This window comes from Dermacentor albipictus, chromosome 2, assembly GCF_038994185.2.
Source record: "Dermacentor albipictus isolate Rhodes 1998 colony chromosome 2, USDA_Dalb.pri_finalv2, whole genome shotgun sequence".
NCBI lineage: Eukaryota > Metazoa > Arthropoda > Arachnida > Ixodida > Ixodidae > Dermacentor > Dermacentor albipictus.
The window spans coordinates 42,810,982-42,838,678 of record NC_091822.1 but is presented as its reverse complement, the minus strand read 5'-3'; the positions used below and the strand labels follow the sequence as shown (position 1 = coordinate 42,838,678).

Genomic DNA, 27,697 nt, shown 5'->3' with positions numbered 1-27,697 from the left:
AGCGCGTGTCCGGCGCCTCACCAGAAGCAATGGACACTACAGCTGTCCTCACGGCGCACCAAGTGCCTAAGAGACGGTGAGGCAGCTTCGAACGCTCCGGGAAGGACAACAACCCCGTTACAGGGATACGAAAGAGCTCTCTAATGTAATCTCTGTAATTACTACTTCTGTTTCTGCGCATACAGCACCTATTTACTTTAATATGGATACACAATTTATTCAATGGAACGTCAGAGGTCTTCTTAGAAAGCTTGATGATGTCTAAGAACTCATTCGCGAACACAACTCAAATGTGTCCAAACTCAAAGGAAACACACCTAAAATCAAAACGCACAAACTTTCTCTGACAGTATATAACGTTTGGCAAAGATCGCGATGATGCTGTCGCCTCATCAGGTGTTGTTGCCATTGTTATCCATAAAGGCATTGCATGTCAATTTTTACAGCTACAAACGCCTCTTGAAGCAGTGGCGGTTCGAGCAGTTTTCCTAAACAAACTTATCACCATTAGCTCGCTTTACATACCCACACATTACCAAATAACGAAACATGAATTGCAATCCTTTATAAATGAATGGCCAGAACCTCATGTTGTTCTAGGCGATTTCAATGTGCACAGCTGCCTGTGGGGCGACTCTCGTATTGATGCGAGAGGTCGTCTTGTTGAACAGTTCCTTTTTTCTTCTAGTGTGTGCCTTCTGAGTAAGAAGGAACCCACATATTAGTGTCTTGCCAACAGAACCTTTTCTTCAATTGACCTCAGCATAGTTTCCCCGTCTATACTGCCTCAACTCGAATGGGAAGTTACGAACAATCCTTACGGGAGAGACCACTTCCCCATACTGCTATGAACATATAAAGAAAACGAATATCCCCCACAGGCTCCTAAGTAGAAAATTGATATCGCCGACTGGGTGAAATTCCGGACTCTCACTAGTATCTCACGGTATGACATGTCTTCTTTAGGAATTGATGTTGCTGGGGAGTATTTTACAGCCTTCATAATAGATGCAGCATCTAAATGCATATCTGAAATAAGTGACTTGGAATGCAAATGGCGTGTGCCGTGATGGAAAAACGTATGTAGAATCGTTCGTAGGAAACAGAACAAAGCGTGGAGGTTGCTACGCGCTTCTCCCACTGCAGAGAATCTTGTCTACTTTAAAGAAATTTAAGTCCCAAGGCAGGAGAACCCACCGACAGACCAGAAGAGAAAGTTGGCAGAAGTTTATCGAGTATTAACTCGTTTACAGATGAGGCCAAAGTCTGGATCAGGGCTAATAGGATTAGAGGCGACAAACATATTCACTCCCTTTGGTAAATACACAGGGCGATACACAGCAAGATCAGGCACACTCACTTGGGGAGCACTTTGAGAGCGTGTCAAGTTCATACCATTATTCGCAATCCTTTCTCATATATAAACAAATAGAAGAATGTAAGAATGTAAGTGTCGACAGAATGAACCGTACAACTATCCTTCTAGTATTGCCGAGTTGAGTGCTGCCTTGAGCCCATGCAAGAGCTCTGCACCGGGATCTGACAGAATCATGTATGAAATTATCAAAAACCAACACAATGACACCCAAGTTAATTTACTCGCAATTTTGAACATCTTTTGGGCTGTAGGATACCTTCCAACTGCATGGAGAGAAGCCATTGTGGGGTCCCTGTTTTGAAACAAGGCAAAGATTCTTCCTCAGTGGCAAGTTACCACCCGATAGCCCTCACAAGTTGCCTCTGTAAGGTATTTGAAAGAAGGATTAATCGGCGACTCATTCATTTTCTTGAATTGAGCAAAATGCTTGATTCTTATCAATGTGGCTTCAGAGAAGGGCGCTCCACAACTGATTATCTTGTACGTATTGAAGGAAATATCCGTGACGCATTTGTACACAAATAGTTGTACTTATTTATATTGGTGATTATATAGATATATAACTATATTAGCTTATAGGTTAGTTTATCTATATAAATTATATAGATTAGTTAACTTATCTATATATCTATACACACCTATATCTATAGGCTTGTAAGAAATGGGCATTCATGGTAATATGCTAAGCCTAATAGAAAGCTATTTGTCCAATCCTACCTTCCGGGTAAAAGTCGGAAATGTGCTGTCACGTCCGTTTATACAAGAAAGTGGTGTGCCCCAGCGTTGCGTGCTCAGCTGCACGCTCTTTATCGTGAAGATGACCACGCTTCATGCTTCATTAACACCGGCCATTTATTATTCTGTCTACATGGACGACATTCAAATAGCTTTCAAATCCTGTAATCTCGCAGTGTGTGAGAGAGAGGTACAGCATATCTTGAACAAAGTGTCAAAGTGGGCCGAGAAAAATGGATTTAAAATCAATCCTCACAAGAGTTCTTGTGTTATTTTTGTAAGAAAGAGAGGCCTGGTTCAGGATCCTCGGTTAGAACTGTGTGGACAACATATACCAGACAACAGATAATATAGTTGACTGTAGACTCACATTCATTCCACACAATAAATATTTGAAAGAAAAATGTCTAACGACATTTTTAAAGACAGGTACAGCACAGCTTGAACAAGGTTCGTAAGTGGGCATACAAAAACGCATTTAAAATCCGTTTTTGTATGCCCTTGTAGTTCTTGTGTTCCTTTTACTAGAAAGGAAGGCCTGGTGCCATATCCTTGTGTTCAACTGTGTGGACATCAATTACCTATCAAAAAAGAACAAAAATTTTTAGGTATTATACCTGACTCCCAGCTTACTTTAATTCAGCACATTATCTGAATGAAATATGTGTAAGGACAATAAACTTAGTTAAAATTCTAGCCCACACAACATGGCGTAGTGACAGGAAGGGTCTAATGAATCTCTACAAGAGCCTAATTCGTTCACGCTTCGATTATGGTGCCCTAGCGTATACCTCCGCCGCCCCGAGCGCACCATGGAGGCTGGATCCTGTCCACCATCTAGGTATCCGCTTAGCCACTGGCGCTTTCGTAACAAGCCCGATGGAATGCTTATATGCCGAATAAAATGAGTGGTCGCTCCACCTGCAGAGACCATGCATAAGCTTTACATATTTCCTTAAAGTGCACTCTAATCTTGAACATTCTTGTTTTAATAACAGTGCCGTTATGACGTGTGCTACACTTTTCCGCAATCATCCCTCTATAAGAGAGCCTTTCTCGCTTCGTGTGAAGGAGCTTAACGATGGAATGCATGTCTCACTCCTCGAGCATCACGTAATGCGCCTAGCCAAGTTATTACTTCCTTGGGACGGGCAGGTGATAGAATGTGACGAATCCTTTCTAAAAGTTTCAAAGCATGCTCCAGAGGCCGAAATCCGAATGCATTTCCTAGAACTTCAGTACAAGCACTGGTGCACAGAGTTCTACACAGACGCTTCCAAGTCACATGCCGAAGTGTCCTATGCAGCCGTCGGTCCATCCTTCTTGGAATCCGATGTACTACATCCAGAAACAAGTATCTTTACGGCAGAGGCCTTTGCATTATTGTCGGCTGTTAAGCATACAAGGAAATCAAACCTCCAAAAAGCCGTTATATATAGACTCCCTAAGTGTGATGAAGGCCTTAATGTCACTCTGCAAACATAAAAATCCCGTACATGCTGAGGTATATTCCGACCTATGCATAGCTTATCTATCTAACAAGCATATTATTATACGCTGGGCACCTTGCCGTAGGGAAATTGAAGGTAACGTTCTGGCAGACCAGATGGCCACGTCAATCGCATCCCCTGCTGTTAATACTACTACTTCGCTGCCTCTCATGGATCTGAAACCTTACACACGAAAGAAACTGCGAAACCACTGGCAACGCATGTGGGATGCAGAAATAAATAAGAAGCTGCATATGTTAAAGCCACAGTTAGATTCTTGGCCCTCCGCAACAAAATCACGGCGAAGATACATCCTATTGTGTCGTCTCAGAATAGGACACACATTTGGGTCCCATCATTTTCTACTTACTGGAAGTGAACATCCAACCTGTGGTAGATGTGGTGAGAGGCTCTCCGTCCTCCACGTGCTCCTGGAGTGTCGGGATGGTGAAACGGAGAGAAAGAAACATTTTCCGCTTGCATACCGTTATTACATCCCTCTACACCCGGCTATGTTTCTTGGTAAGCAACCACTTTTTAACACCAAGGTAGTCCTCAACTTCAGAAATGATGTCGTTCTACATGCTATAAGGCCATTAAATTCGTACAACATCCTGACACCAGATGATGCCGCTGCCATAATATTTTTGCATAGTACATGCCTCCAGACCCTTGTGTTTCATGGGCTCTAAGGAGGCAGTAGTGTTCTAGCATATCTTATAACCTGATATAATTTTACACATCGTATCATTCTTTTTAAATTCATCCTAATGTTCATAGTAAATGTCATACGTCATAACCATAATCTTATTATAGAGATTTTACGCACTTTAGAGGGACTATTTTTAAGGCCCCTTTAAAGCCACGTCACATCAACTTCATAGACCTTATGGTTACACTGCGAACTCATTACCACGAACTTGGCGCTCTTTCGCCATACTTGACCCTTGCGCCATTAAACACCATTCATTCATTCATTCATTCATTCATTCATTCATTCATTCATTCATTCATTCATTCATTCATTCATTCATTCATTCATTCATTCGTGTAGACGGGTATAATTGTGACCACCCGGGGTCGCTTAATGTAAATCTATGTACAGGGGCCTTTTCAAAAATTTGGTATACATACCCAATTTTTTCTACGTAACCAATACACACCATTGAAAAGGTCATGACAGAGCAAATGATGAAACCCTTTTTAGTCGTCTGTGTTCACCACCTAACGGATGGTGACGGCCACCATTGCACAAATAGAATGGAAGATGTTGTGCAACGACGCGGATTTCCGTTTACGCGATGCAGCAGGAAAGGAGGACGCTGCCGGGTCCTATGCGGCCCATGATTTGTGGCTGGCGCGGCCTTCAGCTGACGCCACAAGGTCGGGCTATCCGCTTCGCTTCGTCCTCGCAGCCGCCGTACCGAGCGACTCCCTGAAGTCGAACGCAAGATGCCTCACCTGAAAGGAAAAGTTGCCATAATAACTGGTAAGTTCCTGGCCCTTTCGGGCTTTGCCAATCTTGCAATACTGTATGCGACGTTCTTCACCCTGTTAAATGTTTTCACGCGGACGTGAAGGCTGTGCTTCACGTTGGAAAAAAAATTACTGTGGAATTTCGCGTGCCAGAGCCTCGATCTTTTGATGACACAGATTGCACCCGGTCGCTCTGGATGTTTTCTTTTAATTTCCAGGGTTCCTTAACGTGCACATAAATTACTTCAACACACGTTATTGCATTTCGCTTGTATCACAATGCGGCCGCTGCGGCCGGTACAGAACCCACGATTTATAACTCAGTAGCACTCTGCTGCCGCGGATAATAACATTAAAAAGTTCCTCATGCTGCGAGACAGCTGTATTTTCTGAAAATTGTCATACGCGAAAACGTCGACCAAAAGCAGCACCATCGCGTGGCTTGTATATGTCCTAAGGTTTTGTTTAATTTGTAGCTACAATTTTAGCTTTGAGTAGAAAACGAAAGGAATGTAGTCTATGTAGCACACAACTCCATGCATTCACTTCAACTTCGATAGCGAATAGCGAGATTTAGCTTTGGTATATAGAGTGCAATTTCTGATACAATACTACCAAGTGGCTGACTCTAAGGAAGACCGTTACAGAGCATTTCCTGTGAGTTGTCGTGTGTCGCAGACAACTTTGTTTCTGTCCTGGATAAGATTGTGCTTTATTTGAAACGTGCATTGCGTAAGGAGCATATGCTGCCAAATTAATCTATACTGGTATATTTAATTAGTTTTAAAAAGTTTGTTACGGTCGTCGCAGCCCGCAGTCACTACAAGCCCAATAGGCGCGCAGTTAACACATTGACACTCTTATTTTTATATGCGATCAAGCATGTTGCTGCATACTTCTGGTTCTTCTGTACATGTTGCGCTCATGGTGTACACATGTCCCCATAAATTGAAAGAAAATGCTTCTTTTCTATAATTAGCGGCAGGCTTCATTTCATACATTTAGTATGTACCACTGGGTAGTTGAGGGATAAACTCGGCAAATTCGCGCAAGCCTGAATTCGGAATTACACATCCGTAAACATACCTAAATATGCACTGCAAAATATATTAGCGTTCTCGCTAACATGTCGAAAAACAAGTTCCCTTGCTCGTTTCCTGAGAAAGCAATTGTTGTAACGCCATTGGATAAGTATTTGTCCGAAGAAATATGAATGAGATAGTAGTATCAAGATGTTGGTTTGCCGCATATGAGTTCATTGCATATTGGCACGTATTTCGTAGTTCGAACACAATTAACCATGTGAATTATTACAGTAGTATAAAAAAGGCAATTTGCTACTTATGTGAGGATATTTCGAAAATATTTATAGTTTGACCACTTTTTGAAAGAATGCTTTTCAGCAAACGTAATAAGCGCGGTCTTCTATAGGTTATCTTTCTCATGCTTTAGCATAAAGTAAGTAAAAAAGTGGAGTGTTCCGAGCTGTTGTGCAGACCATGTGAATGGCGATTGACGATTTTCTTCACATATGCTCTGTGAACAATGCGGTGGGTCACTTCGAGTGCAATTAATGTTCCTTGTGCCTACGGTATCTAGGTTAACTATAACGTTCGTCCCGTTAATAAAATTGCATGATATTTGCCCATAAAGCGAACTTATAATAATTCCGTATGGCCCAGCCCATCCTTCTTTGGATTCCAATCGTTCCTTGGACGCCGCATTCCTGCAAATTTCATAAGGGACTCACTCACAACAGAGTGCATTGGAACCTTTCAAGCCAGCGGCTACACCTGAAGGTCATTCTTTGAGCACGTGCCGCGCATCAGCAATATGCACATGTATACTATTATAAACCGCAGGAGCGCAGTACGTGTGAAGTTAGTGGCAGTGTCTAAAACTAATAGGCATGGGGCCCTCATAGCACCTTTGACTCCGGATTTGTTCCGTGCGCACAACTTCCTCGTAGCAGGTGGTCTTAAAGAGGGGTTCACCTGGATGTCACTACAAATGTAGCTTCTGTTTTTTCCTCAAGGCCGCGTTCCGCCACTCGCCAGAAGCGTGTTGACCGTGAGCCAAGCAGGAAAAGCGTCGTCTTCGTTCGGTCGCGCTTCGACGCACGCAATAGTTCTATGTCATGTGCTAATTACCAACGGGCACGCACGGTCGCGGCTGCTGCTCGCGCTATGGCATATCGCAATGCCGCACAAGTCGCCTAACACACTGCTTGCGCCGAGTTGCTGCAGCCAAAAAGATGTCCACGTGCCGCCAAAAAAAAAAAAAATCGGTCGAATCCAATGGAATACATGAAATAGAACTTGACCGTGGCAAAGGAAGGCATTCGGGAAGCCCACTAAGTCGCGGATCTAGCACTATGGCATTATAGGCGGGCTTCACCCACTTTGTACATATCCGCGTGACGAAAAATATGGGCCTTTCCCGAAGGCGGCCTACCCTAGCACAGCGCCTAAAGACGCAAACTGTAGCGAGGGAAGAATACCAGAAGCTGGCACGAGACGCGAACGCCAGATGTTTCAAAGGCGGACTTGGGCCCAAGAGAAGCATGCGTCAGACTGTGGCCCAATGGTTAGAGCAGTGAGCTGAACCTTCAGGCAAGCATCCTTTCAGGGCATTATAGCTGGACGAGACTGCTCTGGAGGTATCTAAAAAAAACGCGTCCCCAGTCCGCTCAAAATCACAAGTTCCTATGAGATACGAGACATGAAACAGTAAACAAAACTGACGTTTGGGCGAATTAGCTTAGCTTGCTCTTGGGTAAACAGCGCAACATGGACAAGAGCTAAGGCAGGGACGGGACAGGCGCCGAAACATGTCCAGGAGGTCACCTTGATAAATAACAGTATGCGAGTACGCAAAGACGCGCTGTCAAAACGTCATAATCATCGCACTTTAAGCATGCTCTCATATACCTAAGAGTCAGCGGAGCTACGTACGCTTCTAGATATTCAATTTATTTTTTCTTACACCCTTAATATTGTATAGAGTACTGTAAAAATTGCAGGAAAGAATTTCACCACCAGGGAAATTTTGGCACTTTTCTAGTTCTAATGGACAATCGTTATGAGGTTAGGAAGGACGACAAATTCCTTGAATATGATTGTCAAGTTATCCTATTAGGCGAACTCACACGCACAGGGAAGGTGCCGCTCATTAATTGATAAAGATACATCCACGAAGTTTCCGCTGATAAGGCAGTCCCGCTTAGCTGCGATAACTTAATTCTATAAAGACGATATTACTCTTCGCGTTTCATGAATGGTTTCAGTCGTGCTCCACCTTTGTCACCAAGATTGGTCGTCCTTAAATAGTGGGTGATAATTCAGAATCATAAATAATTAAAAGGATCCCAGACGCCCCTCTGTCCTGCTAATTCACACTTCGTGAAACATCAAACAAGTGTTGTTTCAGCTTGGGCAGCCGTAAGCCCCTTGAATAAGACTAAAACCACCCAGATTGCTCATCGCCCGACCTCTCCGTCTTCTGGTCTCCTCGCTGCTCGCGCTTTCTACCTCGTTGGTCGCCCTCGAAGTTTGCTTCGGGGCACAGTAGTCGCCGCTGAATTCGCGCGCACCGCCTTCGCGTAATTTATACGAATACAGCCTTGAACACTCTTACAGATTAATTGTGTACTTGGTGTTTATTGCGTTTATTGCGCTCGTGCACTTTTCGCAACAGGTTAGTGAGTGGTGGCGCAAATATAAAGATTATCACTAGCTGTTGTGGGGCTACTTGGTTCATACCCTTATGGCAGAAAAAAAAAACGCGGAACCATATCAACAAATGGCCGCACAGAAAATAAACGCCATTCGCAATTATGTTTAGCCAGAGAGGAAAGGTATGCATACTTTTTAAGGTAGGTGTAAGCGTGCGCAGACACATTTTCGCACCGAGGCCTGACCAGATAACAACAGAAATTGTATTGCCTACATAGATGCTTCTTATACACTATTAGGACGGATGTTCAATGCTACTCAGGGTCACATAAGTATCACTGTCATTTATTCCTATTAGGTCCTTTAGGTCCAACTGTTACTTTTTCCTCTTAATAAATATAAAGCTCAAAACCTTCATGTCGGGAGTGCATGTGCGAAATAAGAACATGCGCCTTCGGCCCTCTCAATAATTATTGTTGTCTCCATTAACGCTATAGAATGTTGTCAATTTTTTTACAGCAACTGCTAATGAAATCTATAGAATGAAGAAACAAGGAAATACATATTCCTTACGTTTGTAAATGGAAATAGAGGAAACTAAACTTTGAGAACGTATAAAGAAGGCTAGTCTGTCCGTACTGTGCTGTATTCGTTGCTCACCCAGATTTCGCATAATTCTTACCAGGTAACGTCTCTACAAAAAGTGTTTCGGTTCTATCGAGCAACAATCACGCAAAGTAGAGCAAACGCCCTATGCACCAATTTGCCGACCGCGTGACGTACACGCTGCTATTCACGGAAATCAAACTTACTTTCCAGGTCAATAAGATCGTGTGATGCGAAAGCCATTTGATATAAGGCAACATAAATTTTTTCATTGCTGCATTCTTCAGGCTTCGTAACACGACAGACCCACTGCACACTGGATTCTAACGGCTGTGGTGTTGCGCTGCTAGGTCGAGGTCGCGGCATCAAATTACGGCCGCAGTGTCCGCATTTCGATGGAAGGGTAAACGCAAGGATGCCCGTGTCCGATGCATTGGAACTACGATAAAGGTCCTCTTGAAGTCAAAATGAATTTGGCATTCCTCACTACTGGGTGCGTCATAAATACATTGTGGGTTTCCCACGTAAAACGCAGAATTCATTTCGATTCAATTCACAACACAGCGTAAGGAATGCGTCGGCGACGGCCGCGTAGCAGCAGCGGAACTTGCTCGAAAGACGGTGCATGAATTTTAGTCCGAAGCGCTGTAGGATGGTCAAGAGTAAGTGCATGGTGATGGCGCTAGTCAAACGAATTAATAAAAGACGCAGAAAACAATAAACAAATACTCAGCCTGAGCGCGAGGCGCGTACCTCCTCGCCTACCCTCTCTCCACGGCTCGGGTGCTAAGCTTAACCTTAAATTTTATTCAAGGAGTTCAGCGCAGCAGGGGCGTTGAGCAGTGCCTCCGCACTCTCGCAAGGCCGACCCAGAGCTATGAAATAGGTTTTACGCACCTTTCTAAAACTTCAGATTCCGCAATTCAGACACAATCTTTACACAATCCCCGCGAGTTCCATATTGTAGCGTATGAATTAGGCGAGCTGCTGGAGTAACTGACCGTCACCTTTCAATCTTGCACGCAAGTTGTTTTTCCTTGCTACTCTGACCGTACCGTGTCGAGGATAATGCTACCACAACATAAAACTGGAGGGAGTGTGTTAGAAAGGCGCAAAGACGAGAGGAGGTGAATGCCTTAGGGCAGAACCGTGGAAAGATGGGTCGATGTATTACAGGCACTCGCAGTCCTAACATAGAAAAAGCGCAGCTCAGATAGTCTTACCTTTGCAGGATAAACATATATGTTAAATAGTTACACTTTTGAGCGATACGAGACACTTCAGGCCCATCGAGCATGCGCCGCCTCTCCACGAAACTGTGGTATAAGCATGCTTTCCGATCTACAATTGAAGTACTAACTTAGCGCGATAAAAACACAGAAACAAGAAAGGTGGATGAAGACAAGCGCAAGTCACAACTGTTTACTGGAAGGATAAAATAATACTTATATATCCCCTTGTCACGCATGCGAATGCCAAGCAAAAGAGAGCAGGTACACGCACATCACAGGCGAAAGCGCAAGAAGTCAAATTTTGCATCGAGTAATTAGATAAAAGACTCACTTACACACCTATCTCTATACTTCTTGAAATAGATTCCCTGAAGTGCCAGCCTAGAAGAAGCGTTACCACTCCTATGCAGAATAGTAGTCTTAGAAAATTGAGCGTCACAACCACACGTGATAACATGAGCCACCATATGTGCGCCCCTATGTTCCTTTTTCTTTAGTTTTTGTACGTGTTACCTTAAACCAGTTCAGAGCAGGTACATGGTAAAAGCATTGACATAAACAAAAGAAAAGTTGCCATCATCCTCTACATGCATAGTTCCTTCTACAAATTAAAATGATTGCTGGAAGGAGCAACATCAACGTTGTAAATTTCACAGCCGGTCTAGAAACAAGGCCAAAAAGAACCACACGTGCCGCACGAGGGAAGGATCATAAAAACAACTTCGTTGATTGCAGCGCGGTTGTGATATACCACATTCCTCCCGGGTGTGGACGATCCTAGAATGGCCAAATCGGTAGATGCATAAATGACAGGTTACGAGAACACAATAACAATGTAAACAACGTGGCTGCCAATGGCTTTCTCGGCATCCATTGCAGAGATGGAAATTAAATTATGGGGTTTTACGTGCCAAAACCACTTTCTCATTATGAGGCACGTCGTAGTGGAAGACTCCGGAAATTTCTACCACCTGGGGTTTTTTACCGTGCACCTAAATCTAAGTACACGGGTGTTTTCGCCCCCACCGAAATGCGACCTCGTGCTCAGCAGCTTAACACCATAGCCACTGAGCAACCGCGGTGGGTGAGATGGAAATGCGAACTCAGATTTAAAGAAGCAGTCATCATGAGTAGAAGCAGGTGTGAGATGAGGCACTTGATAATGGAAGCTAGACACACATCAACATTTGGTGAACCATGCGTCAGTAAGCCTTCCACCTCAGTATCCACAAAAGTGCTCGACTATCTTTATTCGCGTTGAACGTGTACATGTCGGTCAACCTGTGTGGCAAAAAAAAATTGCTTGCGTGTGGTTCCCGGTTTTTTGTTCATGCTTACCGAGGTTTCCCACGTGTTGTAACATGTTTCCAGGGTGTGTATACAGGGACGAGAACTGTAAATAAATATATCATTGAAAGTTAGCACTGTGTGTGTCAGATGTGCCTTTCTGTTCTCCTGGTCGTTCAGTTTGCTCTACAACAAAGTAAGATATCCCGTACCAACAAGCCCCTATTGTTATCCTCACAGTGCTGCTACACACGCAAGCGCATCGCCTTTGGCGTATACAGGCGAAACCTTCATTGCAGCCCTTTCACGCTGGGCAAGTATCTTTAGAAAGATAATTGAGAATCTGATCAATGCAATAGAATTAACTCGCGAAGCGGTTTGATTTATGCAAGCAGCGACAGTGTTTTTGTCTACGAGTACGATGCATAGCCGGGGACGACACGACACTCAAAGCTCTGGTATGTATATAAACATCGTGTACATAGGTGTACATTATTGGCGAGACAAAGAATTCTGATTTTGAGCTAGTATCCAACACTAAAAGGAATTTGTATAGAAAACTAGCCTCAAAACCCTTTTTCTAACTGGTAGCAGGCAGCCCACCCGAAGCCACCAAACAAGCGCGCAGTCACGCGCCAAAAAAGCACAAAAGACATCTGCTTCTGCCAGTTTCATTGCGTTCTATCAACACTCCTAGAACAGCACACAGTAATCAAGCCTTAAATATGGTAAAAATTTATTCGCAAACATGCAACCGCAATTTTTAATGTCGTACCTCGTGCAACTCTATGGGTGCCTTCCGAGCGAAGGACCAGAGTGCGAGGTCCGAGAAAAAGCGAGGTCCGAGAAGACCAGAGGAAGGAGAGGCCGGTCGGGGGTGAAGGTCGCTACATTTCAGTTTTATTCACGGATCTTAACCCAGGCCAGTTCACAGCGACGACGCGCAAAGTGACTAGCAAACATGAAAGTCGGCTGACACCGCTTGACGGCGCCCGGCGCCACCGAAACTACATCCAAAACCACTTTTGCGAGATCTTAGTGTTTTTTCCTGAGGACTCTTGCTTCTAATAACGCTGGTACTACGAAGGACGGCACGCTTTGCTCCCCACGTATACGCGCCACTTAAGCGGCAGCTGTCCGTCATCAGTGGTTGACCCGTGTCGCGGTGGCGCGCATAACACAGGATCTGCCACGTCGCAGTGAATTTTCGGCACTCTTCCAGTGCCATGGCCGTTGGCGATGGCATGGGTATGTGTTGTAGGAACAGCGCGATCCCTCATTGCAGGCTAGCAGGCCCCAGTACTGGCCAGTCGCGCCCAGCCGTGTCTCGGTAGCGCAAGCGTGTCATCTTTTTTCACAACTTGCTTCATTGCCGCTATCCTGTCGGGGTTCCCATACTGTTCCTCCTTCTGCGAAGGTGATGAAGGCACTTGCCCACGATAGCCTGCAACGAAGGCATGGCACCTGAGCCGGTGGGGAGCCCTATAGACTGCTGCACCGAACGAGGATCGTTGGAACAGGCAACGTCCGAGTCGCCAAGGTGTAGCAGAAACGCGAAAGCGTTAATCCTGCTTCGGATCCCGGACACACACCTCGCGGACACACACCTTTTTTTTTCAACAAAAGAAAAATCTAGTATAAAATTACACAAAATGCATACATACTTATATACACATACAATTTCGCATTTATGCCTATATGCACACATGCAGATACATGTTATATGCACAAGCAATGCACACATATCTATATACACATATGGACAGGCGTGCTAACATGCACTCATGACTATAATATGTGCATAAGATATTATGACATTCTAGTGTATTTGGCATAACTGACAAAATAGTCTTATTTCATTATTGGAGTTGCATAAAGGATCAAAGTTTTCCTGTGCGTGTACATTAAGCAGAATGGGTACTGTAAGTGTTAATGATTGTTTATCGTAATTGGTCCGAGGTGTGCGTACGTGCCATTCCTCTTTATGCCTATTATCACGGATGCTACGGTTAGCTTTTAAATCAGCCATGGTAAACACAATAGAGTTATCAGACTTCAAGTATGACCTGTAGTTCAAAATTGAACGATAGTTGTATAAAAAGAATACAGGGAAGATTTCAAACTTTGAGAACAGATTTGGCGTATAAAATAAATGAGGGACATTGGCAATGTATCGCACGGCTCTTTTCTGGAGCAAATGCAATTTCGTAAGGTTTACCTTGCTAGTAGTGCCCCAAACGAGGTTACAATATTGCAGAACTGACAATACTAATTATCATAAAGTAACATTTTATTTTAACAGGAAGAAAGGATTTCAATCGACCTAATATTCCTACAACAGAAGATAGCTTTGTACGTGCATTTTTCATGTGATCCTTCCAACTTAAGTCTTTAGCGAATGTTACGCCTAAGACAGAGATCATGTTAACAATTTCTAATTGATCCGTATCTATTTTCATGTTTATTGCACTTCGTAACTTTTTGCCGCTTTGCATATAGACAACAACCTTTGTCTTGTTGGCATCTATTCGGGAACAGTATCCATCGGCCCAATCTTTAAATTCTCTTAACGCTCTGTTCCCCTAAAGCCGTAGTTCAGTTTCTGACGTAGCAGTGATAAACATTGCTGTATCATCAGCATAGGAAATAAATTTTGCCCGTTTTGAACTTTGTGGCATATCGTTTACAAACATTATGAGCAAGAGTGGTCCAAGGATGCTTCCCTGATGCACTACAACTGTTACAGCCTGAAGACTGGAGCTTTCCCTTTCGAACTCTACATATTATACTCGATGCGATAAATAACATTCAAGGAACTCCAAGGCGATACCAGGGATACCAAAAGCTAGCAGCTTAGAAAGTAAAATTTTATGATTTGCAAGATCGAATGCTTCGGGAATATCTATATATATTCCCATAAGTAATATTTTATCGTTGAACGCTTGTAGAATGGTTTCTTTAGGAATTAAAAGAGCTGATTCAGTGGAGCGATGCTTCCTAAAGCCATGTTGGAAATCGCCTAACAAATTATTTTTGTCAAGATGTGATGATATTTTAGCGTGAATTATTTTTTCAATGCCTTTCGAGAATACTGGTAGGATCGAAATTGGACAATAATTGCCTAGCGAATTTTTGTCACCTTTTTTAAACACAGGTTGCACTAGAACAATTTGCATGTCTTTCGGAAATTGGCCAGACGATAGAATCAAGTTGTAAATGTGAGTAAGAGCAGGACAAATGATGCCAAGGACATGCTGTATAGGTGCAATTTGAATACCATCTGTGTCCTGCGATTTACTATCTTTAACATAGCTTATAAAAGAAAGAACCTCAGCACAATTCGTAGGAGTGAAGAAAAATGATTTCGCACTCATGTGTTTAATGGGCAGGGCATCATAAAGACTACTCTGTAAATCACTACAGGGGTTAATTGCTGGATAAAGAAATCGTTAAAAGCATCTGTTAGTGCTGCTATATATATATATATATATATATATATATATATATATATATATATATATATATATATATATATATATATATCGTCATCGTGATTTGGGGCAATTGTATCACTCACAATGTCATATATTTCTTGCTGTCATGATAGTTATTATGTAACGAGGGCGAATTCAGATGGAAACAGTCGGCATTGGCTCGCTTCTCTTTTTTGCGCAATCACGCCAACGTGCTGTGGTAATCGGCGGCATAAGGCACGCATACGCATTGGGCCTAAAGTATCGCGGTAAAGCAGCACGTATCCCGTAAACCGAAATCTCTTACTGATAGTAAGTCGGGTAAGAAAAAGGACTGGAATATAATCGTCACAGTATGCCATTCGCTAGGTGTTATGTATAGCGTCGTCTCTATACGATTTCATCGCCGGTGGTGGCATCTCTGAATACTGGGGCGGTATTCTCGAGTGATACTTCCGAGGGCAGAGTCCCTTTCGCGAGATTTCTTGTGACTCGATCGGCACCTCACGTGCATACGACCCACAACGTTGCTACCAGTGTGCCAATCTCTGCTCAGTTCCAGGAAATCTGTCATTCGTATTTCTAGAGAGAAGGAGCAACTGCTCTATTGAGATAAAGGTTGTGCTTGGTTATTCACGGGTGGAGCCCCTCTGGCCATGCGACTGGTGAGGAACGTGCCGTAGAAAATCTCGGCAGAGCGATCACATCCTTGAGATTGTTCGACTACGAATACAGCCCCTAAATCGTACTGACTCTTACCTAGTCACTTGATATTTTTTTTTATTTACAATGACCTGGGAGCATGATGTAAGGAGCATTACGCAAGGGGGGTATAAACAGAAACAGTACTATATGAGGTAGTGAACATATTATGTAGCAAGTGGTACTTATACATTTCTCATATAAAGCATTCAAACACAAGAGATATAGCAATTTTAAAAAAGTAATTGATGCGCAGTACAAACCATGATGCAGCTGAGAAATAGCGATGAAAAGCAATAAGTTGGTGAACAGATTAAAAGGGTGTTATTGAAAGATGACTGCTGACTTGGTTGCGGAAGGAATCATGGTTTGTTAAGGAAGCGGTAGTGTCGGGCCAATCGTTCCGCAGAGAAATGGCACGTGGAAGCGCAGAGCTGTTGAAGGTTAATGTGTGACCGAAGAAGCGCGAGTAACTGAAATTGATATGGAGGCGTTTTGACATGCGCAAAGGCCTTTCGTGAGGTAGCGGAGACAGCCTATTACCATGAACGTACTTGCGGAACAAACAGAGAAGTGCGATGCAACGGCGAGTTTCAAGTGAAATGATATCGTGATTCTGTTTAATTTCAGTTACGCTATGAGAATAGTTATAATCACATGAAATAAAACGTGCTGCTCTGTTCTGTACGGCTTCCAGGTATATTGATTAGATATTTTTGAAGAGGTGACCACACAGGACTTGCAAATTCTAGTAGAGGCCGGACAAATGCTGCATATGCAAGCTTCCGGATGCTGGTTAGGGTGTTTTTTTAAGTTTCTTCGTAAATACCCCAAAGTTCGTCAGGCTTTGGTGCAAATGGCAGTGACGTGGGATGCCCAGGACAGGTTAGGAGCGAGGTGAACTCCGAGATATTTATATGAAGATATTTTCGAGTCCTGAGAGTAGTTAAGAAAGTAGTTGAATTTAGAATTGACATGCTTACGGCTAAAAGTCATAACATTACATTTAGATTCGTTAAGAGGCATTTGCCAGGTATTACACCGATCAGAAACATTCTTGAGGTCATTTGGGAGTGCGATGTGGTCGTCTATAGAATTATTGGTGGGGTAAATTATGCAATCGTCAGCAAAAAGACGGATGGAAGAAGATATGTTAGTAGGCAGGTCGTTGATGTATATTAGAAGTAGTAAGAGGCCTAAAACTCTGCCTGTGGAACACCGGAAGTCACATAGCAAGGGGGTGAATACGAACTGTTAACAACTGTGAACTGCTGGCGAAGTGACGAAAAATTCCGTAGCCAAGAAAGAGTTACCGAATCTAGCCGGAGTGAAGATAATTTCGAGATTAGATGACAATGAGCGACATGGTCAAAGGCTTTTGAGTAATCAAGTAAAATGCAATCGGATTGTTTGTTGTTATTCATGCTAAAATGTAGGTCGGTTGTAAGTTCAAATAGCAGTGAATCGCATGAAAACCGTTTCCTGAAGCCATGTTGGTTAGTAAAAAAGAAATTTTTTGACTCAAGGGGGTTGTAGACATGAGGAGCGATGATATGCTCAAGTAATTTACAAGAAATGCAAGTTAAGGAGATAGGACGGTAGTTACCAGGCGAATTTCTATCTGCCGCCTTAAATACAGGCACTACCTTAGCAATATTCCAGTCAGAAGGGAGGCGCCCGGATGATAATGATTGCCGGAATATGTGAAGTAATATTTGGCTGGAAACGGAGACAGTGTTTTTAGTATTTTGGAGCTAATGTTATCCATACCGGCATATGTACATAATTTGAGGTTTGTAATTAGACGCGATGTACCTTCGACGGTGATGTTAATAGGTTCCATGTAAGAGTAGTCGGGTTTAGGGATAAGGGGTACAGTGGACTGATCCTCCGTGGTAAATACTGATGAAAAAAAAACTCTTAAAAGCGACAGGGCACTCGTGGTCAGCTAGAAGTATGTTGTTGGCTCTGTGCAGGGAAATCCGAGTTGAGCCATTGTCCGGTGAAATTGTTTTCCTAACCCTTTTTGGGTCCGATTTGAGGAGTGAGGGTAGATCACGGTTGAAATATTTATCTTTGGCAGCAGATATAGCAGAGCAGTAAGTTTTGAAAAAGTTTTTGTACTCAACCCAAGCTGTCGGGTTTTGCTTGGCTTTCTGGTATAAGCGTTTTTCCTATTTTTTAACCTACGAAGGTACTTGTTGAACCATTGGTTAGTCCTGCTATTAGATATGGTAATCAATGGGACATACTTGTCAATTAGCGAAGATATTTTATCTTTGAAAAGGGTCCTGTTTTCATCAACGGGACGTACAGAGAAAGAGGGCATAAATTCTTGGTGTAAGAAAATTTCAAGATCGGAATTCATACCTGTATAGTTACCTTTATTGTAGTTTCTTATTTTCTTGGTTGTAAACCTGACATCTTCAAGTGCTTTGTAAAGAGGTATTTGTAGTATTTATGATCACTGAATACATCGAGCGTGAGTATTTGTCCGACTATATCAGGAGCAGAGGTAAGCATTAAGTCTAACAAATTTTCACCACAAGTGGGTTACTTAATGACCTGAAATAAATTAAAACCTAAAGCTAACCTAATGAAGTCCATAGATTTACGGCAGGGAGAAAACAAGGAAGACCAATCAATTAGGGGATAATTAAGATCTCCAAAATTAGGCATGTAGTCAGAAGGAAAGAGCTCCACAGCTGTGGGTATACTATTGCGAAATTCATCCACAAAGGAATGACGAAAGTCAGGAGGTCGATAATACACACCAATAAGTACCTTAGTCGATGATGATGAGCATGCACACCCAACAATTTCAACATCAGATTTCTAATCAATTAGAAAGGAAGAAAGCTTTTTCTTTATGTCTAGCAGGACGCATCCTCCCTTTTTGTTTAGTTATGCATACGTGATATACCTCATGGGCTATTTCTGAATACACATTGCAACAAGTACGGCATGTCAAGAAAGCAGGAAAGCTTTTTTCTGAGTTGGGCATTTTAGGAGCACATTTACATGCATGTTATTGAATATTGCTGGAAAAAACGGACCTGGCCTTGTCCGTCACGTGTTTAGAATGTATTTTTTTCCATCCACCAGAACAAGAAAGTGTGACAAAAATAGAATCATTTCTACAGAGACCATGACAAATCAATCAAAGCGGAAGCTGTCATTCCTGCGAGTGGTCATAGCAAAGTGTATTGTGTAACCGAGGCAGACCGTAACAATACGCGGTGCAGTGTAAAAACTTCGTCCAATTTCTTTGCCGGCGCAGTTCTTGAAGAACTTTTCTCGCAACTGTAGTGTTGCGAATTGACCGGATGTGCGTTGAATGTATACACGTTCAAGATAACGACTACGTTTTCGTTGCAATATTCTTTGAAGAAATCAACAATGGTTTCAAATAACAAACGTATTCTTTCTTTCTTTCTTTCTTTATTATTTCCTCAGACACAGTCTAAGAGGGGGCGGAAGCTAAAGGCGACAGAGCGCCTGACAAGGGCCCCGGCCCCCTTGCACAATATACACAGACCAAATACATCAACAAAGTTCATTCAGACAGACATAGGTTCAGACAGTGGGCAATATTAAAAGGGGAGACTAGTCACTGCTCGAATATGAAGTCAGCAAATAATTGGTACAAAATATTTATATGTGCAACATAATGGCTGCAACGTAAATACAGAACACAGCAATTTAGTTATCAGTCGGCACGTTCAACATCATTCATAGCCATGGCACTCATCACAAAACCAAGACACAATAACCAAGCACAATTTCACAGCCGTGTATAAAAATTGCACTAGTTGAGAGAAGCATGGCAAGGGAGAACAAAGCGCACTTTGTGAGGTAATTTACAATAATGAAAACATAATGTCACTGTTCACAAGAAACTTCCTACAGTATTTCTTAAATGTATGTACATTTTTATTAAAGTCGACTTGCATATCTCTTCTGTTTAGAGCATTGGTTATTTGAAAAGATAATGCTTGCCTTCCGTAGTTGGTTCTAACTTGCGGCATTTTTCGTTTTGGGTTTCGGGTACTGTATGAATTTAAGCTGGGCACTCCGGAAATATGTAACTTGTATTTAATGATCCATTGCAATAGCTTAAAGTAGTACACCTGGTCAGCCTTCAACATGTTATATTTGGTAAATAATGGCTGTGTTCTCAATAACTGCTTGTTGCCTTTAAAATTTTCCAGTATGCGCAACATTTGCTTTTGTAATACATTAAGTTTGTAGTAGTTAGTAGTCGTTGTTGTTCCCCAAGTCAAGATTCCATAGCTCATTCTAGAGTAAACCAGTGAATAGTATAGCGCCTGCTTTAAAAGTTTGGGTGTTAGATGTCGTACTTTGTAAATGCACCCAATGGTGCGAGAAAGGCTTGATTTTAGGTGAATAAGGTGAGTATTCCATGAGAGATTGTGGTTAAACCAGACACCTAAAAACTTTTGTTCAGTAACCTGTTCCAGCAAGCGTCCTTCAAATCTAATGTTAACCGGGTAGCAGTCATGTTTATTGATTGGCTTAAAAATGACGTATTTTGTTTTATTTATATTTAGACTCAAGCGATTTCTTCGAAGCCATGCAGATAACTGTAATAAGTAGTCATTAACAGACGTCTCTAAAGATTGCATTGTTTCTCCGGTGAAAAAAACATTGGTATCATCTGCATACATTATTAATTGCGGGGATCTATGTATTGCGTTAATATCATTTATATAAATAAGAAAAATTAGGGGTCCCAGAATAGAGCCTTGGGGAACGCCCTGTTGTACGTCGAGTCTGCTGGAGGACCAATTGTTAACACGTACATATTGATAACGTTTCTCTAGATAACTCCGGATTAGTTTTATTGCTACTCCTCTAATACCATATTTTTCGAATTTTCTTAACAATATGGTATGGTATTAGTAGAAAGGCTTTGCTGAAATCTATAAATGAGCCAAGAGTGAGCAATTTTTTTTCTATATTTTCAATTATCTTATCTTTTATGTCAACGAGAGCAATCTCTGCTGATTTGTTTGCTTGAAAGCAGTACTGAGCTTTTGTTATTACTCGGTGTTTATTAAAGAAACCGCTTAGCCTGTGATTGATGACGTATTCAAATACCTTTGAAAACACTATCAGAACTGAAATGGGCCTATAATTATTAATGTTGGTCTCGCCACCGCCTTTGTAGACAGGTGTAACTTTTGCGATCTTCAAATCGTCTGGAAAATCTCCGCTAAGAATCATCTGATTTATTAAATGCGATAATATGGGGCTTATCAAGCTTACCACATGCTTAATAGGCAAAACTTTTATCCCGTCGTCTCCACAAGCGACTTGGTTTTTTAGATTTCCTATTATTGTTTCGATTTCATGAGACGTTGTAGGGGCAAGCATGATCGACTCCATCAAGCTATTTATATGTACGCAGTCACTGGAAGTGCCATGCCGTCCTGAATAAACACCTACTTTAACGAAATGTTGATTCATAGCTTCTACTAAATTGTTCCCAATTAGAAGCACATTGTCAATGCAGATTTCCTTCACACCACAGTCAGCTTGATTTCTTGCTAATATGTTGTTTAGTGGCTCCCATGTCTTTTTGCCGTCATTTTGAACATCCTGGAATTTAGTTTGGAAATAATTGGACTTTGCGTATTTTAGATCCGAGTTCAATTTGTTTCTCAGTTGTTTGAATTCATTCAGTACACATGGATCTCGGGTTTTAAGAAACTGTTGAAATTTTCGGTTTTTCTCTTTTATTCTACTGTGCAGCTCCCTAGTAACCCATGGTTTTCTAATCGGTTTACTTTTCTGAGTACTTTCTCGGAGTGGAAAGGCCAAATCGTAGAAATGTAGAAATTTCATCAAAAAGACCTGGTAAGCCAGTGTGGCGTTACGTTGCTTGAACACATCATCCCAGTTCTCTTCTGCTATATAGTTATGAAACGTCATCAAGGTTTTCTTGAGGAAAAACATTATTTTTCTCGGAAGGAAAGCCCAAGCAGAACACTGGCAAATGATCGCTGATGTCATATCTGAGAACACCAGCCGTAACATTTGCATTATCTATGTTGGTAACACACACATCAAGACACGTGGCAGTATCTACTGTGACCCTGGTTGGCAGTGATATCAGATTAGAACGGGCATAGGAATTTAGTATGTCATGAAAGTCTCTTGCGCATGGACTATCTGATATGGTGTGTATGTTGACGTCACCGAGAAGCATAAATGATTTTGTTACAGTCTGTAAAGTGCGAAGAGCATTGTCGATGAAGTCGATTAATTCCATCGATTTGCCTGCTGGCGGTCTGTAGATCGCGCCAACAGTGACGTTCGACAATTTGACAAACAGGCTTTCAATAACTTGATCGCATCTAGTCAGGTCGCTCAGCACTTCATAATGTATACTCTCCTTTATAAAAATTGCTATACCACCGCCCCTTTTTATATCTCTACTAAGGCTTACGCACTTGTAACCAGGAAGATGCGGTGCCGTGTCTGCGTGTGTTAGCCAAGTTTCTGTTAATACTATTGAATAAAAAATAATGTGTAGGGACTGAAGAAGTATCTCAAGACTATCCACTTTGTTTTTTAGGCTTCGCATGTTTATATGTATAACTGAAAATTGTCTTTTGTTTGACCTGTGCTTTTGATTAAAAGTTTGGCAATCGTAGTACTGGCAATCATTTTGTCCTGCCATCATTTTTCTGAAGTGTGTCGAACAGGTGGGTGCACCATTATCCTTAGTTTACGTTCTCCAGATCAGAATGTTTAGCAATTCTGATAGCAACCGAGCCCTCGTCTTTTCGAGCAAGAATTTTCCCTCCAGAGCAGCACACGAACTTCCATCCTGCAGACTTTTTCTTGGCGATCGCAGCCCCCAGAAGCCTTTTGTTTAAGACAGTCAAATGTTCATTCACATATACCGGAGAAGCTTCTCCTCCGTAGTCAAGGTCTTTCGTAGTTATCCTTTGTTTCTTGCTTTTTTGCAGGATTACATTTCGCTTGGTACGCTGTACAAAACGAACTACTATGTTTTTCTCCTCCGAGTTGTGTACAGCGATGCGATGACAAATGTCCATATCTGTGTCAACGATTGGCTCACCCAAGAAGACGCCAATTTTCTTAACGACCTCTGTAGCATCTCCTTCTGTTGGCACACCCTTGATTTCCAGATTGTTAGATCTCTGATGCTGTTCCAGCTCTTCGAATCTGTTGCTCAATTTGCGGTTCTCGGCTAGAAGTTCTTCATTTCTTTTCACTAACCCTTGAAATTCTTTTCGCAATTCCTTTAACTCTTGCTTGATATCATTTACACCATCACATGTGTCACAGCAGAATTTCACCCTTTCTTTCAAAGCCCTTAGGTCAGCCCGAAGTTCGCGCTTCAAGTCATCAAGGGCCTTAAAAAAATCTTTGGCGTCCTTAGTCATAACTAGGTCGAAAGCGGGCAGCTAAGAGAAGTGCGGTAAGGATACAAGCACAGCACACAGTAGGCTCTCGATCAACGAGAAACAATACGACACTCGTGGCGCACGTTGTGTTCGGCAACAGTGCAAGGATAGTAAGGATTTGTTTGAGGATAGCAAGTAGCCTCACCTGCAGAGTAACAGGAAAAAAATTAAGTCCGTGTTCCCTGTGCACTGTCGCCGAACTGTAGTCGCAGTTGGCTGTCGTCCTCCTTAAGTACGCTGGTGTGGCACCGCCGTCGTAACCAACTTCTCTATGGAGCACGCATGCGCCAGGTAGCCACCCAAACGATGTCCGAAGATGATCAGATAGCAGCCATCTCTGCTGGACGAATCGGCCCTACACAGCAGTCGATCCGTGGCAGGGACTGCAGAGTAACAGGAAAAAAATTAAGTCCGCGTTCCCTGTGCACTGTCGCCGAACTGTAGTCGCAGTTGGCTGTCGTCCTCCTTAAGTACGCTGGTGTGGCACCGCCGTCGTAGCCAACTTCTCTATGGAGCACGCATGCGCCAGGTAGCCACCCGAACGATGTCCGATGATGATCAGATAGCAGCCATCTTTGCTGGACGAATCGGCCCTTCACAGCAGTCGATCCGTGGCAGGGACTGCAGAGTAACAGGAAAAAAATTAAGTCCGTGTTCCCTGTGCACTGTCGCCGAACTGTAGTCGCAGTTGGCTGTCGTCCTCCGTAAGTACGCTGGTGTGGCACCGCCGTCGTAGCCAACTTCTCTATGGAGCACGCATGCGCCAGGTAGCCACCCAAACGATGTCCGAAGATGATCAGATAGCAGCCGTCTTTGTTGGACGAATCGGCCCTTCACAGCAGTCGATCCGTGGCAGGGACTGCAGAGTAACAGGAAAAAAATTAAGTCCGTGTTCACTGTGCACTGTCGCCGAACTGAACTGATTCAAAGAAGTTATATATATAGAGCTTTACTAGCACTCAAAATGCAGCGATATCAATGTTCGGTGAATCTATAGTAGTTCAGGTTAGTCTAGGGCACTAGGGGCCTTTCGTGAATGTCGAAGGGACATGTTTTTCACGAATGCGTTACTCAATTACGTGACAAAAATGTTCGCCCTAGTGAAAACAATTTTTTAGAGCAACAAGGGGCTGGGGTTGGGGGGGGGAAGAGGAGGGTTAGTCTTTAAACGTTACGGCGACATTTACTTTGTTACTCCTGCCCTCAGTTCGCCGGACCAACAAGACAGTTCGCCAGACATCGCAGCCCGATTATTATTTAGCTAGCTTTGATAATTACTTATTCATTCGTGCTTCAAGGCCCAATATGTTGCAATGGCAGTGTTGTATCAGGCTGCCGTGCGAGTCTAATGTACGCATTTCCGCGATGTGAAAGAGCCATTCGTTGTGGAGATAGTTGACGACGAAATTGACTATTTGCCACTGCGGTTTCAAAAAAGCGTTGGTATTGTCGGTCAATCAATATAGAGGATACCATCACATTCCCGAGATTTCGTGCAATCGGGACCGCATGACTCCGCGTCTGCGGATGACTGCGTTTCTGACACTTTGGCAGCAGTGACTGCTTGGCCATGTGTTGTACGTTTCTTTGTGGTGCGCCGAAAAGTGAAGTGATCTCTAGCATATATTTGATTTTGTCTCGCGGAAACCTTGGTACTGTGCGAGAAATGCTGTAGGCCCTAGAACTCAACAGATTCGATGTTCCAAGTCATGCTTCCAAGTAACGCGAAATTCAAATGAACTTGATTCAGCGCGACGAGGCGAGAACGATAATAAGAAAACAACCCCAACACAGGCTAGAGCTGACTGCCAACTTGAAGAAGCACGAGCCATATATATTATTTCGAAAAAAGAATTACCAACTGTATCGACAGGCACATGTACAAATACGGGCGTTTTTGACGAAAAAAGAACATCTCCAGTTTAAGTGGGTGAAGTGAGGCTAAGCTGGCACACTTATCTTTTGCTTTTGCTGCTCAGTACTCTACAGTATGTTGTGTTTATCGGAGGACGATACTGCTGAACAGTAGAGCATATATATATATATATATATATATATATATATATATATGTATATAATGTTGCAGCTCACTGGAGACAACAGGGGGCAAGACCCTTCATATTTAGGGAATTTACGAAATCCTCGGTTATCTTGGCTTGCCGAGTTGCAGTGGACATGACCGGACCTAAAGCCATGTTGATTGTCATGAGGCAGTTGGTTATTTTCTAGATGTATCATAATCGCCTTAAATATAATATGTTCTAGCATCTTACAAATTGTGGATTTTAGGGAAACTGGTCTGTAGTTGTTTAATTCTAATGGTGTTCCAGTCTTGTGAATTGGGACTATCCTTGCGGAGCGCCAGTCATCGGGTATCACACAAGATTCTAACGAGACTGTATATATTTCACACAAGTACTCTGCTGCCCAGGTCGCATATCTGTTAAGAAAAACGTTTGATATTTCGTCAGGACCGGGTGATCTTTTTATATCGAGTGTATGCAAAAGGTGAAGAATGCCCTCTTTGCTTAAGTTTACTTCAGGCATCGGTTCAAGAAGTGCATAAGATGGCAAATGTGCGTGTGACGCCGTCAGCGTGAAAACGGACTGGAAGAATGCGTTGAATTTTTCAGAAATTATGGAGGGGTCATCGATGATTACACCCAATTCTTTATTTCTGTAATACCGCTTTTATCTTTAGACAAATAACGCAAAAATGTTTTGGATTGTTCTAACATGAAAGAGGACAGAGTGCAGGAAAAAAATTTGTTTCTTGCTGCGTGCACTTTTTCCTGAAATGTTTGTAGAAGACTTGGAAGCTGTTGTTTGTCACACCACGTTTACGACAGCGTTTAATCTTGCGTTTTATATGAATCAAATCACGATTCATCCATGGGTAGTCCCTGCTGACATGTTTCTTTTTTAGAGGCACATAACTGCGCTCACAATGAAATATCATTTCTATAAAACATAACCATAACTCCTTAAGGTGTCTTATTTCATTAAAATATGTGAACATGGATTCCATATAGCTGACTACCGCATTTTCATCCGCATGCGTGTAGTCCCTGATCAAGATGTCAGAAGGCTTGACGAGTGATCGTGAGCCATAAATAGGACATGTTAACACGAGTAACTTTTGATCAGATATCCCATCTCTGATACTAACAGAGCAATTTGGGAGCGAACTGCTTGCAAACGCAAGGTCAAGAACAGAAGAATTGGAAATCCTGGTAGCTTCGGAAACGAGTTGGTTTAAGGAAAAGGTAAACGCAGTTAGTAGCAGAGGCTCCGCATTTTTAGAATCCTTGCCGTCATGGGAAAGACTGGGCCAATTAATGCCGGGTAAGTTGAAATCGCCAGTAATAAGGGTGTTTGAACGTGAATTGGTATTTCGCAGCAAGTAATCATATAGTGCTTCTATGTACTCAGGGGAGCATTCGGAGGACGATAGACACCACCCAAAGTTATATTCTTATCGTAAAATTTCAATTTGCACCATATGCTTTCGTGATTGTTGATACAATCTAAGCGAGTAAAGTTAATGTTGTTTTTTATCGCAATTGTAACTCCGCCACCACGTGATCCTCTGTCTCTACGGATTAGCGTGTAGGAAGATGGAACTATTTCAGTATTTTGCACATCTGAATGTAGCCAGGTTTCTGTTATCACTAAAACATGTTGCTGATAAGTCAAAATTACATCTTCAAGTAACTGTACCTTATTAAGAACACTGCGTGCATTGAGTGAAACAAGCCGGAGCGTCTTGCTAGATACTGGTCATTTCCTAGCGCTCTGACGGGTGGTCGCACGCGTGGACTGAGAAGGCAACTGTTGGGATTTCGCAGACGCAATGGATTGGGACAACTCTACTCTGCAATTTCTAAGTGTGTCCCATACATGCAGCTTTCCATCGACTTACAGCTTATCAAAAACGAGGGAAACTTGAGAACCACAGCTGTTGTCTGCCGGAGTCAATTTATTAAGTTAACTCCGAACCACTGTCTTCATTGTCGACACCGCATTTACCCTTGAGGCATGAATAAAAATGAAGCAATTAAATAAAGTTATGTTGGCGATCAGCGTCAGTGCTGATGTGATTATTTTCTCCGTCTTCTTGACCACGTAGCTTTGTGCTGCTTCTACTTACATTCAAGATGAAGCAACTCGCCTAAATGAACGTG

General features: G+C 42.5%; 1 protein-coding gene across 1 annotated transcript in view; it reads left to right on the top strand.

Annotated features, from left to right (window-relative positions):
• The first annotated feature begins 4,966 nt into the window (after window positions 1–4,966).
• LOC135912786 (meso-2,3-butanediol dehydrogenase-like) overlaps window positions 4,967–27,697 on the top strand; it is an 82,095-nt gene continuing 59,364 nt past the window's right edge. The window contains exon 1 of the mRNA XM_065445335.2: window positions 4,967–5,092. Coding sequence (XP_065301407.1) covers window positions 5,056–5,092 — 37 coding nt within the window. The 5' untranslated portion in view covers window positions 4,967–5,055. The remainder of the gene's footprint in view (window positions 5,093–27,697) is intronic.